The 17,565-nt window shown below is 41.1% G+C and overlaps 1 protein-coding gene across 1 annotated transcript in view; it reads right to left on the bottom strand.

Annotated features, from left to right (window-relative positions):
* PLBD1 (phospholipase B domain containing 1) overlaps nucleotides 1-17,565 on the bottom strand; it is a 47,890-nt gene that overhangs the window by 24,887 nt on the left and 5,438 nt on the right. The window contains exons 2-4 of the mRNA XM_090042745.1: nucleotides 8,955-9,174; nucleotides 4,804-4,887; nucleotides 2,361-2,499 (exon numbers count right to left, since the gene is read on the bottom strand). Of these exons, the coding sequence (XP_089898871.1) occupies nucleotides 2,361-2,499; nucleotides 4,804-4,887; nucleotides 8,955-9,174 (443 nt within the window). The remainder of the gene's footprint in view (nucleotides 1-2,360; nucleotides 2,500-4,803; nucleotides 4,888-8,954; nucleotides 9,175-17,565) is intronic.

The raw sequence follows: 17,565 nt of genomic DNA, 5'->3' as shown, positions 1-17,565 counted from the left end.
GACCAGTCTGAGAATAGAAATATTAACAGGGTGTATGAAAATCCACTGAAACCCAGAGATGGTCACTATTAGAATACCAGATTGTATCAGTCAGTTTTATTAATTTTAAGTTAGGATACATTAAAATGTGCCTTTTTAATATTTCATATGTTGTTGATGCATATGCTTTTGTTCTGATCGCAAGACGATGGTGATGAGTGACCCACTTAAGGGAAGCACAGCTTAGTATTGTACATATGAGCAAGTGATAGTGAGGTTGCAAACACCACTGCTGTCTGATTCAGCACAAAACCTGAAAATTTCCACATTAATTGGGCAGCCAACATTAAGTCACCTGGGCCTCCCCACCTCGCCCAACACCATGCACTGCCCCTGGGGCAAGCCAGCCCCTTCCTGGGTGACATCAAGTGTCCTGCCAGCTGCGGGCACCTGCTGAAGGCAGAAGCAGTGAGGGACCCAATCCTGCTTTCAGCAGAGCCTCCCCACCTGCCCCATAGCCGAGGGGCAAGCAATTTTATCACTAGATTCAATGGGAGAAAGTTAGGCCAGCTCTGAACAGTTCTGAAAATCCTATGTGGAAATTTCCAGGTTTTGTGCTGAATCAGTCAGCGGTGGTGTTTGCAACCTCACAGCACTCACAGGGGACAGTGTAAAAGTCAAGGTTGAATTTTGAGAGACAAAAATTAGGCTTCAAAACTTGACTTATACACTGTGAAATATGGTAATTGTAGAAAAGGAAGCATCACAAGCAGACTTCTCCAACCTGCCGAAGGCCATCTATAAAAATGGGCATGATATATTTTAAGATTACTCTAAAGCCCATACCTATCAAATACATACACTAAGACTCCCCAAGCAAAACCCCCAACAGCCATTCAACCCCACCCCTCAAACTTCTGGGTAAAATAATCCCACCTTTACTTACTTACTTACTTACTTACTTACCTTACCTACCTACCTACCTACCTACCTAGTGTTTGGAACTCACCAGGGCTTTGTAGGCTACAATCACAGGAAATCCACCAGCAGCAATCCCACAATTCCCTGTTTTTTACTTCTAGCTCTTCTATAGCTCATTTCCTGTCTCCTCTCTGTAATTAGAGCCAAGCAGAGACAGAGAGAGAACCAACCTGCAGGACTCACTTGTAGACTGACTCCCTCAATAACTAAGAACCACTACAGTATGAACACCTTTGATACAGGCTATAAGGTAAGATTGGGATGGGCACATCTCATACAGCTGGTGGAAGCCTCAATGAAGGTATAACCTGTTTTCAGCCGATTCTGGTTTGCTCAGTCACTAACATCTGGTCTTCTAATACCGATCTGTTTACTGCAGTAATACCTTGAAAGTGCAAAATGTATTGGCATTGCAAGCAGCTAAAGGTCAGAAGTTTGGTTTGAATGCTTGTTATAGAGATGGAAGTCTTCATAAGATGCTCTCAACAGTTCTGGTGTAAAGGGATGCCTTTCTTCCCTTCAATGTCCTTACTCCCTTCCAGTAAAGGCCAAAACACATTCTAAAATATATATCCTTTTTCAATGTCATTGTTTTTAAATTTGCCATCCACTGCTTCCCAACTTGATTAGGCTAAGATACAAAGTCAATGCCAGACACTCAAGTTCTTCCCTTTACACTGTGAAATTAATTAAACAGCCCCTCAGCTGTTGTAAATTATTGTATTTTTACTGGAGTTCACGGAGCTGTACTGGTTTTCACATGCTAATGAATTTGACTTTTGTAAAGATCCTTCCCAGGGAAAACTCCACTATAAACTATAAAAAAAAGACTCCACTACCATAATGCTGCCAGATATACACTGAAATGGAAGACTAATTAAAATAAATAAATAAAAGCCACACTAAAATCACAAAATCTGTACCTCCAAAACCAAAAGTTGCTAAAAGAGGTCTTTATTTTAGTTACATAGCTTGAATTTTAGTAAATTAGCTATAGTAAAGCCTTAGTAAATTTCCAGCTTGCTTGCTTACTACACCACTAGTATTTTCAAGACCCAGAGAGTTTCTGGCCCAAAAGCCATCGCAGAATACTACAAAGGCAGATTTTCCCACCTCATCCCTTTCCATATACATGCATATAACAAGCTCTCTCGTGCCAACTGGCTTCCAAGAGAGTAGGTTTCCTAATTTACAGTTTTAATAAACATTTATCTGATCTGCGCCAAAGATTTGTTATAGTAATCATATTAAACATTCATTATTGTTGCATAAGATGAATAGGTTAAGAGGAGGCATTTACCTTTAAATACCCCTTTTTTTTTCTTTTTTTTTACTCTGAATTTTCTTCTTATTCACACTTCTACCCCAAAAGTGCTTGCAGAGAGTATCACCAGACTTACCGTTTGTTTCTGGCGTTTAGCCCACTCCAGGGCTCCCAGGTATAGTCCATCCAGCTGTGCAGTAATGTAGCCAGCATGTCTCCAGAAGGGGTCACTCTTTTTTTTCCTGATTTGCTGTCTTGTCCAGTTATCCTGTTTCCTGTCAAGCCAAAGGATTTTTTGGTTATTTTTTTTCAGGATGGTCTTAGATTTGATCTGTATTAGGGTGGTGTTATAATTTCAGCATGGTAAATCTAAGGAACATTAGGTGGTATTAAAGTTAGCACATGCTGTAAGCAACCACGCGTTAAGGGTTAATACCCTCTAACATGCATAGTGCTGACTTGATGTAACAAGAGCTGCCTAACACCAGCTGGAGATAATTTTTGCCTAAAGAGGTGTAACTTTGAAACTGCTCAAAGAGCATTTAACTTGTCTTTTTCTGCCTAAATGTGCAGACACTCCCATCTTGAGAACTTTTCATATATGGGAAAGATAATATCCAACATCACCCTTACAAATACAATACTTGAAAGAGCATACCAACAGAGTGGGTATGACCATGGGCCCAAATCATTGTTATCATTATGAGACTCTCCCATAGCTCTCTTCTTCCCTTCATCTTCACCTATCCCTAAAGAGCCACTGACAGGATCAGACCCTGGCTTCTCTTCACTCTGTTCTTCATGCTGACAACATGCAAGGAAATAAAACAACTGTGGCTGGCCTGCAAAGAATTCCACTAGGGTGGAGCAACATAAGGACCCATATAGCCTGACAATGCTCTTAGTAAGAATACTGGGAGCAGTAGGGTGCCTGGTCACAGGGCTCTGGGATACAGGCTTTCTATACTACAGGACAGCCAAAGAATGGCTTCTGTGAGACAGAGAAGCTCTCACAGCTGTCCTGGATCTAGGCAACATATTGGTCTCCTATAAAGCCACATTTTACTGCTACTCCATTGCATCTTCCCTGAATTAAGTCTACTCTGCTGCATCTCTCTGGAGATTACATGTGCACATTTACTGCAGAGTAACCGAAATTACTGCGCAGTACAAGCATGCATCTACACATGCATGCCCATACTACACAATAAATAACGCAGGTATCAAATTTACAACTGATTGGTTACTGTGCAGTAACACACCTGTAGATGCCTTACTGGGCAGTAACATTTTGTGTGTGTGTGTGTGGACTGACTTGGGACTAATTTTAGTCCCAAGCCAGTCTATACAGAGTGTTAATGCACTTTAATGCCTCCGTGTGTAGACACCAGCCTATTCCTACTTACTGCGCAGTAGATTTAAGCTGGCATAAATATACATGTAGACATGTATATTTCTTAGTGTAGGATCTCATGTGGAATGTCTGCCCAAGTATGGTGGCCACCCCATATTCTTTTCCAGGAGGAAAGTGAGGATGGAGGTTAAGAGGGTAAGAAAACCCTGAGATCCTTTACTTCTAGTTGTAAGAAGATATCATAAGAGGAGCCCAGAACTCAGAAAAGCATGCCACCTACAAAGCTTTCTGGCACAAAAATGAGCATAAGGCTCAGGTACTATAAAAGAAAGAAAACAGAAATTGTACTGGCACACAAATGTAAGGAGAGAAATAAAGCAGGTCACTTGCTGAATCTCCCAAGTTAGGGCCTGATTCTCCTCCCACTTGTATCAGTATAACTCCATTACTAGAACAGAATTATTCCTGATTTGTGCAGGGGCAAAAGAAAGAAGAATCAGGTACTCAGAAGCTAACACAGAACACACTTCACCTCCTAGGACATACCCTACCCACACAAACTTCAGTTGTGGCAAGAAAGGGCAGACTGAAAAATTGTTTCCTAAGAAGAAACCAGATGGTTAAGCACGTGGTGTTCACAGCACAAACTTTTCTGAAAATATAGTAAACACAATTAATCTTGAGGTTCATTAATATTAAATAAAACCTTGGGTAATGCTAGCGTTCAATGGGCGTGTCTACACGTCGTTATGGCGACATTGTTAATGCACCATCCAAAAGGAAGTACTAAATCATGGTGCAGTAACAGCCCATACTGCGCTGTACGCACAATGCATGGTTATTTTTAGAAGCTACTTTGCCATACCAACATGCTATACCAGGGGAGCACATTGCTACAGCAAAGTAGCTACTGGTCACATGTAGATGTCCATGGATGCTACGTCACCATAGCACATTACTATGACGACGTAGCATCATGTGTAGAAAAAGCATACCACATTGGGCACATCTTTTTGGAGGACCAACATAAAAAGAATGATGCATCTCTTCTGAGAGCTTGCTGGCAATTCTTATTCGTGTAATGGCATACATGTATAAGAAAGCTCTACTACTTGTACAACATACAACTAAGACAACGAATGACCTAAGAATTCCATCATTCTTCTGTTTCCAAAATATGAGGGCAAGAATTCGTGAATGGAAGTTCTAATAACTAAGTACCTACCCCATAAACTTCTGAACTGCACTCCGAATTGCAGGACTCTTAATTAGTTCTGGATACAGATTTAAAGCATGATCACGCATGTGTCTGAAAGAGTAAGGATAAACAAAGTTATTTTCTGCAATTTTTCCCACCCCTTTAGCTTCCTATACATGAACAGACAAGTCAGCTCTTTCTATACCCCAGTTCGCTCTGCTCACCTCCAAGAGAAACCGTAATGCAAGAGAAAGAAATGAACTGTTCAGAGTAAAAATGACATGGCTCAACCTCTGCTCAAACAGTCTTGCAATGGAAAAACAGGAGACCGGTGATACTAAACTATCTGGACAATGAAACATCAGTTTAACGTGCATGAGTGCTTGAGCACATGCTTGTGTGTGTGTAGTGCTGCAGTATCTTGAAAGTCATGGCATGTTAATTGAAATATAACATGGGTAGTTGACTGGAACTGATGTCATTTACAATCAAGAAAGCAGCGATGTCCTCAGGTGTATTTTGCTGATTTAACAGCTAGTGAAAAACTCAGAGTGCTATCTCACAGAGTTTTACAACTAGTCAGGTTTTTCTTTTTTTTTTTATAAGCAGTGTATATTTAGAAAAGACAATGGTCCCGTGTATTTCTGCTGTGCATAGATTGCCAGTAGTCCTACCTTTTTGAGGAGGGGGACTGGAGGTGAATATAGCTAGACAACTTTTATCAACAAATAGTAAGGTCACTGAAAAATGCAAGTTTCTGGGGAAAAAACATATTCCTGAATATGATACAAATTCAGCAATTTTTTTTTTTTTTACAAAAACTAAGGCAGGGATTTTGACAGTGTTTCATTTTGGCATTTTTAAAACACAAGGTTTTGACTTTTCAATTTTAAATGATGTTCTTGCATCAAATTTAACCTATTTTTATTTTCAAGACTAAAAAGGGCTAAATGACCTAAAAAAATAAATAGAACATTAGCCAGTAATTCCAGGATAAATTGAGTTTTCTTGAGTCAGTCACAAGAAATACTTGTTTTGTTTTGACATGCCAAAAAATACTAGTTCGATTCATCCCAAACCAATTTTTTTCCAGTTTTTTGGTTCAAGCACTACACCTGAAAAATCATGCAGCTCTAGCAAAAAATCACAAATGGCAGCCTTGCTGGCTCGAATCAGTATGACTAGGTCACTTATCAGTGCAAGCTCTCTCCTCATACTGAGCACTATTGCCAACTCCGGGTCTCCTGCAGTTAGGCAGAGAGAAGTCCATCTAACAGGACTTCCTTCTGTTAAAGCCTGTGATAATCCTTGGTCACTTCTTCATCACAGGCAGAGCCAACCCTAAAGGAGTGCAGGACCCAGGGCAAATCAGTCCATGCATGGCCCCCTTAACACTATGCAGGGCCATGGTACCCCCACAAAGAGGCGGCGGGGGAGTCTCCGTGCTTCTTCTGCGGGCATGGAGATGAGTTGCCAGCTCTAGGTGGGCCCCACAGGAGGGGCCACAGCCACTCCACTTGGTTCTGTGGGTCCCCCCCAAAGCACAGGGCCTAGGGCAGTTGCCCTGATTCGCTGTAACCTAGGCACAGTTCTGATCACAGCAACACCAGCTGGGAAGACTTGGGTTGGAAGAACAGTAGGTCTTGCCCCCAGTCCCCTCAGAGATTGGGATTAAGTCGCATTTAAGGACAAGACTCTTGCTGCTGTTACACTCCCATTTTGATAATTGAGCAATATAAAGAAGACAAGGACATGCTATGGCTCCTGTTCTGAGGACTCCTAGGCTCCCAATGGAGGTACATGCTGGAGATAAGTAAGGCAAACACCTGGAGCAGATCTGGAATTCCTCTCACCCCTGGGACAGCAAGGATGCAGTGGCAGAGACAGGTAGGGGAGCAGGGAGGAAAGGAGGGGGAGAGGAGCTGCATCTGAGCAAGAAGGGGCAGAGAGGGAGTTTTCAGGAAGTCTGAGGTACGAGATCCCTAATCTAAGAGTGGGAAAACCATGGGATTCCACCGCAGAAAGAGGGAACATGTGGGGCATAGCAACTGTTGGGTGAGCTGGGAAGTCTGAAGTACAGCTAGCCCTATAAATTTGATACTAGCACCTCTAAAAAGTAGTTTCTGTTTAACTGTCAGCATGGGTTTAGGTGCCTAATTTCAGGCACTTGGTTTTGTAAATCTGAGCTAATCATTCTAAGTGTATTTATACTATGTGAGTTCTTGAAAGAGCTCCCAGAGCTATCTCTGAGCCAAGCAATGACAAAAGAGTTCATCCCAATCTGAATGAAGTGACTGAATTATTGACAAGTTTACTAACAGATAGTGCCCACCTGCCAAAAGCAATTATAAAATAAATTACTTTCCCTTCTCCTCCCACTGCCCCCGCACGCCTCTTTCACTCTATAATACACCATTATTGGATGCAATGCTAGAAAAACTTCTCTCATCCTAACCCACTTTCTCAATTTAACCAGCAGAGCTTCCAAAGTACTCCCACAAACATATGGTAAGAAGACACAAATTAATCCCTTGTAAGAGAGATTCTCCCTTTCTTGTGAGGCATTTTGTTTTATAGCAAGCTAAAGAAGCTAAGAAATGCACACAACAGAACAAATCCTTAGCCTATACAATAGAAGGATAAGATATGGCACAAAAATCCCCAAAAGCTGCTTCAGAGTTGTTCTCATCATAACATTTTTCCTGATTTTTTTTTTTCCCTCTTTATTTTAAAGCACAGATATGATCTATGTGCTGTTCAGTGAAATGGAACACACCAGTCTCTCTCAATAGTGTTGCTGGAGCCTGATACTTGACAGCTAAGCAACTGTCTATGCAGGTAAAGCCTTCAGCACATTGAAAAGAGACTGTTATGCTTTCAGCTGGCTGTTATCAGGGCAAGACAGCGATGGGTTAAGCTGCATGTAATGACTGTGGTCAATGCTATACAAAAGAAGAGAACCAGTGCATAAACAGACTTCCTTTTTAAACTCTGTTTGGAGAAAACTCAGACACTGCTTGTTCTTGGAGAAGTAGCTTTCCAGGAAATAAAGATTGTGACACTCCACTTTTGTTCAAGATTTCACTGTGGAATATTTATGCAAATACCCCACAGGTAGCACACCTGCATGTGTCTTGACATTAACTGGGATTCCATGAACATTTGAGCAGGGAAGGCGAGACTATTTTCTTCCCTTCAGAGAGATTTTTCTGAAGTCCATAAATCTGCAGTGAACTCTCACTTCTCGAACAGTTCAGTAAATTGTGAAGTCACTGTGAAAATGTACTCCCAGACTTGCAGTGTATGAAAGGCAAAAATATAGCAACATTTTGCCACTGCGGCAGATGCAAATCAGTATGATCAATACCATGCTTACTTGTGTTCAGTAGGGTTGACTGCCATTTCACCTCCTTGCTGGTTCCAACCAGAGCAAAGCAAATCCATTTACTATCGCTAACAGGACTCTGCTGTCAAAGGGATGGGGAACTGAACTATGCTCATTGGTCCTGCAGCATTGATAAATTTGTGTGCATGAAGAGTACCTAACCAGCTGATCCAAAGCTTGGCGTGCTTCAGCTGAGCTATCTGTCATCACCCTATCCTCATCTTTTACCTATCATTTAGCACACCATATTTTCTCACATACCACATGCAGCTTTCTTCCAAAAATCAGCTGCTAAAAATTGAGGTGCACATAATAAGCAAGGAAATACAGTAAATCCAGTTCCTGTACCTTAAAACCTCTGTGTGGGGAAGGATGGGAGAGGGGGAAAATGAAAATAACGCTACACCGAATAAGACTGCACATGGTCCTCAGAGCAGCATAATTAGCAGGCTGGGCTTCCTAGCAACTGCTGCTTACTTACTGGTACTTACCACTATTTTCAGGGAAAGATCTTTTTTCCTTTATTCTGCCTTTCAAAAACAAGGTAGAGTTCCAAGTAACAATCCACAGAAAACAAGAAGTTATAGAATTTAGAAATGCAAAATGATGTGAGTATCAAGAAAAAAATACATTTTGATCAAGGGATGAAAGGCAACAAATATTAATATTAAAAATATTTGGAGTCGCCTGCCTTTATGGTTATTTTAAATGGTAAGTTAATGGAGAAGATAGAAAAGGCATTGGAGAAATCTCCTGACAGAATCACTCACTGAATTTTTACCCAGGCACTTACGGTGCTGTAAGATAGCCTTCCAAAAAACCAGCAGCATACATGATGTTTTCATTGCTTATGGACTGACTACCATAGCCTGCTTTGATCTCTAGAATTCCCCATCCTGTTGATTGTATAGTGTCATTGTAAAAGCCATAGGCATCTCCTTTTCTGTCCAATATATCTTTGACCTGGAATATCTTCTGAGCTTTCACCCAATATACAGTTGCATAACGGATTTCTGCAAGCAAAAACAAGCAAGAAAAAGTTAGAATGTTGCATTACCTTTTGCCAGCAATAGTAAGTATAAGAAACCCACTCCACTAAAATATACAGCATTTTGATTTATAAATCAACCCTCCTTAAGCTGAGCCTATATTGTCAGTGTAAATTTTAGGCATTGCTGCTTTCACTCCCACATATAAGTGGATAACTAGAAATAAAAGCATTGAACTGCTATTGTCTTTACAAAAGCTCACAGGAGAGTCAAATAACCAAGGACCCAAAGAGTTAATTACACTAAAATAATAAAATTAAAACTGCTGAAAAAAATTCTGACTTTCAATATTTTGGGGAATTCAATAAAAATACCAAGTAAAATAGTTAAGACTGTTAGAGGGCCTGATTTATATGTCAACCCTATGAATAGGTTAAGTTTGATCTCTTCCCCCCATCTCTTTCTTTTGGTGAAAAAGTAAAGGCAGGATTATAATCAAAACAATAAAATGAATCTAAGGACAGGCAGTCAAGTTTATGGAACTTTTCAGTTCTAGGCCATTCTTTCCAATCTGGATTTGAAATAATCAAGAGAAATCATCAGATCCCCATCTGCTTATTTGTTCAACTCACTGTTGTACAAAGTTTTCTATAACTCTTTGTTTTTTGGGGTGGGGTTTTGGGTTCAAGATAGTAAACAGACATGCTAAAACATGCTAACTATTTAAACTACCTGTTCTCACTAAAGATATCCACTAAAGGAGAAAGTTAAAGTGAGACTCCTTGCTTGGCTGGAGCTGATAAAAAATATTTATTGCCATTTAAGGTGAAGTTACATATGACACTTAGAGCATGCTAAATCTGTGCAATGTTAAGCAGCGTTAAAGTCAGTATGCACTATAAGCACCCGGATGAAACTGCCCCATGTGCCTCCACTTCCTAGAGATGTGTGGAGCTGGACCAAACAGATACTGCAGCAGAGTGGGGTGCTCCGTGTATATTAGCTATGAGCATCCCCCTCTTATCCTAGTCCAGCTCTGCCTGTGCCTCCTGGAAACAGGCATGTGGGGCAGTTCTACCTGGCAACAGAGGCAGCACAGCAGCCTGGAGATAAATTTTAAGCTGCTCTTCCTGCTGTCTCAATGATGTCCTGACTAGGGAGATATCTATGTGCTAGGGCTAGAGGTCAGGATAGGGACCAGCAGCTGTCCTAGAGCAGCGCAGCACAGCAGGGAGCTCCAGGGGCAATAAAAACAACAGCAGCCAGTGCAGGCAGTGAATGGCCAGGGCTAAGGAAACCTAGGCTGCCTCCCTTCCTCTCATGGTCTCACCCCAGTGCAGCAGCTTCAGCTGTTAGATTGGTCAGATCAATACAGCAATCTCAAAGGGATCTCTAGGAAGCCAGGCTGTGTGCTTATGCTGCAAAAAGGCATCTACTTGTGTGCATGCATCCAAGGGAAAGGAACTGTGCATGTCTATGCAAAGGCATTGTAATAACTTATTTTTTGAAAGGGGTGCCACTAAATTCTGAAAAGTTACTGAGGGGGCTTTGAGTCTAAGAAGGCAGAGAACCACTGACTTAAAATATTATCTTGTCTTTATGTGCAATGATGAAAAAATACAAGCTTATTTCCTTATTTCCTCTTGCATTTTGAAAATTACCAAATGCAATTAAAAGAGCAATCTTGCCTCCTGAGTCACCAAAACCTGTTTCCTGGGCCACAATACATTTTTTTTTTTCCTGGCTGGGGTTGGGACATTACACCCTGCCCCCAGGGGTTTCCTGCTGCCAGGGCAGGGACATGTCCCCTTGTCCTGGCAGCAGGGAGCTCCTGGCCCTGGCTCCCCTGATCATGGGCAGGGGACTTGGAGAAGGACAGGTCCCAGTTCCCTGCCCCAATCTGCCCGTGGGGCAGGTAACAGCTAGTTTATTGCTAGCTGTCCCATCTGCAGACTGGAGGTAGGGGGATGAGACTACCCCACTCCTACACCTCTTTCCAAGCCCCATGCCACAATGACTCAAAGGGGGCAGGGGGCAGGGATCTGCCCCTGATCAGGGCAGTTCCCAGCCTTGGACCCCAGATACAGGGTGGAGGCTAGGGAGTCTGTTTCCCGCTCAGCTCTGTTACTAATCTAAAGTAAATTTGCTCTTTGCTCTTGCAGGTAGCAAATTTACTCGTTATTAGCAAGGTTTATTGCATAGCAAGCATCTGTTGACGCACACGCTTACAGCGCAGTAAATGATGCCATTGCACAATTAACGTTTTGTATAGACACACCCAGCATGCCTACCTTAATTAATTTTGCATCCCTATGTCCTTAAACATAGCAGAGAGCAGACTCCAATATGGATGAATCTCACCATGGTTAGTATTCACGCTACAATAACTGGCACCATAAAAACAACTACAATCCATGCATTAACAAAATATCTAATACTCTTAAGACAGTTGTTTCACAGTTAGTTTCATAGTTGATATGGTAGGAAGGGACCCGAGCAGATCATCGAGTCCAACCCCCTGCCATGGGCAGGAAAGAATGCTGGGGTCAAATGACCCCAGCAAGGTGATTATCTAGCCTCTTTTTGAAGATGTAAGTGAAAGCATTTATGGTTAAGTACCTAGTTTGATTTCAGATAAAATATATACTTGTTTTGCTTAGTACCCTAAAATACGACATTAAGAAGTGATTCTTACCACAAGCTATGAAATTTCTGAATTTAAAAAGTATAACCATTTCTAAGCAAGCTATGCTGTTTCTTGAATTTAGCGTTACTGACATGGGCAGTGTAGTATCTCAGTTGTTTTAAAGTAATTTTTATCTTTTTTTAACTCAGGAATTCAATATTTTAAAAGGCTGTCTCTCTTTATGGACAGAAAAGTTCTATTGGCTAATCCAGCGTTCTAGCAAGTAGACCAGCCATTGTTTCTTATCGCTTCAATGTTTGTTATGCTCCATAAAAGATGTTGCTCTCTTATATCAAAATTTAAAATGTAGGCCTGGTTATCACTTAGCACTGAATGACATTTTTCTTTTGTCCAGACTCTGTTATAGGAGTTCTATAGATATTAGGTAACATGAGTTTTAAGCCATGAAAAAATGCTTTTTATTTTCAGTGCTTCCTTGCTGTTGGGACAATGTTTTAAATGGTGATGCTTGCTTTCTGTGGATTGAAGCTTTTTAAAAGGTTCATTAAGACACAACAGACCTGGGCACTTTTTCAGGAAGGTATAACACAGCAGAAAGTTGAAGCCTTCTTAACTATCTTCTCGAAATGCATATTGTCCCTCTCCTGCTCTAGGTTTAGGAGAAACTCAAATCACATTGTCATACCAGATTCACCCAGGCTGAGCAACCAGCAAAACAAAAGAGATTTCATCAAGATAGATAAGGCATCACCTTGCTAAGTACAGCCCTCCAAAGCTGAGGTTCATAAAAACAAACCATGGGGGGCATGAACCATAAAGAGTGAGAAAAGAGTAAGAATTGCTGAACAAGGATACAAGCCAGATTCACCTGAAATCAGGTGGTCAAAAAGCAAGTGGGCACATCTACACAAGACGCTATGTTGCCATAGCAACACACTACGGCAACACAGCATGGGCAGTCACAAACTGGGACACTCCAGCTACATCACCCTAGCAACACACTCCCTCAGTATCGTGTGTTGCTATGGTGCCATAGTAGCAGAAGAAAACCATGCATTGCCAGCACAGTGCAATACGGTGCGATATGGGCTGTTACTGCTCTGTCGTTTAGGACTTCCAAAAGGAAGTCCTAAATGACAGCACAGTAACAAAGGCTCTGTAGAGATGCATGTAGATGCACCCAGTATGTAGTAGAACCAGCCGCTCTACCAACACAGTTTCCTATCAAAAGTCTGGTTTTCAGGCCCTTTCACAAAACAACTCACCCAAGAACTTAATGTTCTTATTATCATATCCCAGAAAATTTTAACCAAAGACTAAAAGCTCTGTAAGCTTTTCTGGCTTATCCTATTTTCAAAATAGCTTCTCCTTCAAACTCCTCAAGTATGCATGTATTTTGTTCCAAGTGGGGGAAGGAGTGGAATTTTTTAGATCACAGCCATTTCTAGTTATTTTCTGTATCTTAAGCATAATAAAATAGCCCTATCATGAGTTTAACATAAAAAGAAAATGAATATATTTTATAAAAACAAAATGAGTAAGTAAAAGCAGCTTGCAACTCTTTACAGAAAACTTGTCCAATCCTGGAGGGCCTGGACCCATGTCAGAATTCCTGGTTCCCATCCTTAGCAGTGCTGTGTGCTAAGGTAGGAAGGAAAGGAGTTAAGTAGGGGCTCACGAGGTCAGGGATATGAACAGGGAAAGAAGAAATACTAGGAGGAGATCCTCTTTCCTCAGTCTAAAAGAGGAAGCACTTCGCTTCCCCCATACGTAGTAAAAAAATGGGAAGTAACCAAGAGGAAGCAGACACTCCTTTCACCCAGAAGGTTTAAGGTGGTCATACTGGGAGATTTTCCTGTCAGAAGCAAGGTGACCGCTTCTGCTTTTTGCACTGGCTTGAGCAGAGTTTAGATTTTACCTGCCAAAAAAATGAACAAAGGAGAGGAAGTCCTTTACTAGGAGAGGTGTTTTAAAATGGCAGGATTAATTCTATTGTTTTGCTTTCTCCCATCCTGTTACCACCTTGGGACATGTTTACAGAGCTGTTTTCAAGAGTCCATGCAGCAGCCTTTTAAAATTATTTTTGAAGACCTGGAAGCATAATTTGTTCCACTTACTCACAGATTTCAACTGGGAAAGGCACAGATAGGGATAGAGCAGGACACCAGCAGAAATGTTAAAGGACAGGATTTGGAAAAGCTATGGGAAGACAAATAGAAGAGTAACCTGGAGATGTGCTGCTTAGGTATAGCTTTACAGTGGGGAAGCCTAGGCCCTGGCTAGACTCATTTGAACACTCAGATGCTGATCCCCCCCAGGATAACTCTTCAAAGAATAACCCTCAAAATGGAGTAAGACAGTGAAAGAGGCAAGAAGTTTCACTTTGAGCTACACATAAAGGGTGCTCCTTAATTGCAAGATGTATTTATATTAAACTTGGTGCATAGGAGAAACATCAAAATGGGCTTAGAGTGGAGAAAGCTGGAGGCTTTAAAAACAAGAGATACTAGCATTTCTTAATATGTATTAAAAAAATTCTTTAAGTGCAGCGAGTACTCAATGGGCATGTCTACACATTAGCATTTACTGCACAGTAACCAAAATTACTACACATGCTACATGCACACCCATGCTATGCAGTAAATATGGGAGCATAAATTTGATACCTGTACCATACAGATATCAAATTTACGTCTGATTAGTTATTGCGCAGTAACGAACATGTAGATGCCTTACTGCACAGTAAAATTGTGTTGGTGGAGTGACTTGGAACTAACTTTGGGACTATCAGCGTTAATGCACTTTAATGCCTGCATGTGTAGACACTGGCCTATTCCTACTTAGTGCACAGTAACTTTAAACCAACTTAAATGTACGTGCAGACACACCCAATGTGAATAAAAGTTTTCGGCCTCAATCTTCAATGATGTCCACATGCCCCTATCCATAAAATTCTCTTTCCCTTCCAAATACACCCACCTATGACATGATACAGTTTACGGAACAGGAGGGATACTTTTCGGTGCTCAGAAGAACTGTAGAAGAAGTGGAAGAAGCCTCTCCTCCCAGAGGCTCCATAAGCCAGACTGGTTTAAACTGTTTTGTTGCTTGTTTTAAAAAAGAAAAAAAAGCATTGAAGGAAACTCCCAGCAAAAAAAAACTCTTTTAAAAAAAAAAAAAGGGCAAATGCAATACAAGTAGAGGTCAGCTGCCACCCAAAAATAACATGAAACTTTCTTTACACATTTTTAAAAACACAAGTGTGAGACTTCAGGAAAGAACACTCCTTACCATGGTATTAAGCCTCTCCAATTCATTCTCATTCTACCCAACTTTAATGCATTCCATCTTAACTCTGTCTTGTCTTGCTTGTAAAGATGCATGTATATGTCCACGTACATACTGTGAAAATAGAGAATCCTATGCAAAGGATATATTCCCCTATCCTGTAACACTAACTATACATTAATCACTATGGAAAAATTGACACTGGCCTGTCTGAACATAGTCCAGTTAAGAGTTAAAGCAGCAAACTAGTTAAAATCTCAATATTTATAGAAGATTACACTGCAGTCATATTAAGTAGTATTTGCATTAAACTATGCAAACTGCTATTAATTTGCAAATACTATGAATAGTATTTACATTAAACATTTCAACCCTATCTTAATCTATACTGTTATATGCTTCCAGCCATGCATTTTTAAAGAGAGCATCTAGCACAGAAGTATAGTAACGGACCTGGCCACCAGAATCCTTCTGAAACCTCCATTTTATTAATTAATTTATTTACTAGCCAATTGCTCATCAAGAATGACAGGGTATGGGGGAAGTGGATAGGGACGGAGCCCCAGCCTCCTCTCATCCGGACCTGCTCCCCTCCCCACCGCCTTACCTGCAGGGAGCAGGGCTGGGGGGGACAGGACAACGAGGCCAGCCCTGCCAACCTCACCCCCCACACTTCCATCTGCTCTGTTGCTGCCGTCTCCAGGGAGCAGTGCTGGCCTTGCCACACCCGCCTTCCATCCCCTGTGTCTCCACCATCATGGCAGCAGGCTGCCTTCTATCAGAATGCTTCTTCGTGCTTTAATTGGCTGTTTGTCAGCCAATCAGAGTGTGAATAAAGCATGACAGACAGACAGATTTAGGCTTTTTTAATATTAGAATTTTCAACCTTGTCTAAAGCCAACAGAAAACACAGGGCTGGGGAAAACCTTGTGCAGGGAGAGGAGGAGCCTTTCTCAAGGGAAGTACCATCAACGTGTGAAGAATCTAATCTTTTCTTTAAAGAAGGAAAGAAAGAAAGAGAAGCAACAGTTTCTATCCCCGTGGTTGCAAAGATAACCTAAATATGCATGCATCGTTGCACTTGCATCATGAGTTCACAGGTAGTTCCCGTGCCACTGCTGCTCAGAGATTTCCCCAGGTTACAGCATAAAGACAGCTGACCAGTGTCTTGGGGGGGGAGTTGTTTTTTCATTTGGTTGGTTGGCTGGTTGGGGGGGGGTTGCACTACCCTCCAGAGGATTCTGAATGGCACCAATGGCACTGTCAATAACCAAGCAAGTTTTCACTGTATTACTGTTTGGGTAGATCTGTATAGCAAGCAGAGGCAGGTACTAGTCACTGAGATGGATGATTCAAAAACAAAAACCCTGAGGATGGGGCAAATTAGTGGAAATGCCCTTGCCCCATCACAAGAGCAGCCAGAAATTTGAAAGAGGCACATTGCAAAAGATGCATGATTCTGCAACAGCCAGGGCACTGCAGGATGTGAAAGGAAATGAAACAAAAATACCATAACAATGTGAATAAATTAAATAAACAAAGCAGTAATAATAACAATAATACTCCTTTCCCCTTTCAGCAGCCACTAGCAAAGGTTTTGAGACACGGCCCTTCAAACTAAGGAGATACTTATTGACTGGGATGAAACCTAGATCTCTCAAAGACAGGAAAGTACAGCACTCTAGTAGGAATTTCAGGAAATGTTCCTTCTGCAATCGGAGAAGATCTTGCTTCCCACCTAAAATGACACCCCTGAGCAACAGAAGCAACCATCCATCTTCTGGTCTGGTCTGTACCTGGCAGTGACTGGTCCTCTGTCTTCCAGGTGTCTGGAAGAATTTCCCAACCCTACATCTGCATGAGGAACTGAATACAAAAGTCATCACGAGAGAGATTAACAGATGTTAAAACCAAGTTTTGATCTTTTACTTAAAGGTGAAGAAAAAAGAAAGGAAATTACATGGTGAAAGTCAGAGAGCATAATGAAGGAAAATTAAGAGAGAAATGACTGAGGGAAGAGTAAAGAAAAAGAAAAGACAGATACTGAAGATGATATCAGGAAAAAATAAAGCCTACAATATGGAAAAAGAATGGATAGAAAGGCCAAACAACAAGCAATGTAATAAAGACAGATGGTTCAAAAATATTCAACTATATAGCTGTTTGACAAATGTCACTCATTTTTAGCTATATAAATAATACCTAGTAAATATTTAAAAATACCAGGGACACTGTTTGAGCACTACTAGATAGCTATTTCTTTTTGTCGCTGCTCAAACAGCCATAAATTAGACATGAGTGTTCTTTTAACTTACTAAAAATAGAAGGATCTTATTTTGTGATTCAAAACCATAAGTCGCGCTCCTGTTCTTTAAAACTGCAGGTGTTGCAACTTTTGGGGAGTGACACACAAGTATTTTTGCCCTGTCTGGCAGACTTATTCCTCAAGCTAGTATATAAGTATTGGGTATATTTTTCAA

Source organism: Crocodylus siamensis, chromosome 4 (assembly GCF_052110815.1).
Source record: "Crocodylus siamensis isolate JL-2025a chromosome 4, ASM5211081v1, whole genome shotgun sequence".
Classification (NCBI taxonomy): domain Eukaryota; kingdom Metazoa; phylum Chordata; order Crocodylia; family Crocodylidae; genus Crocodylus; species Crocodylus siamensis.
Note: the sequence above shows the minus strand (reverse complement) of the source record. Positions and strands in the feature narration are given on the sequence as shown.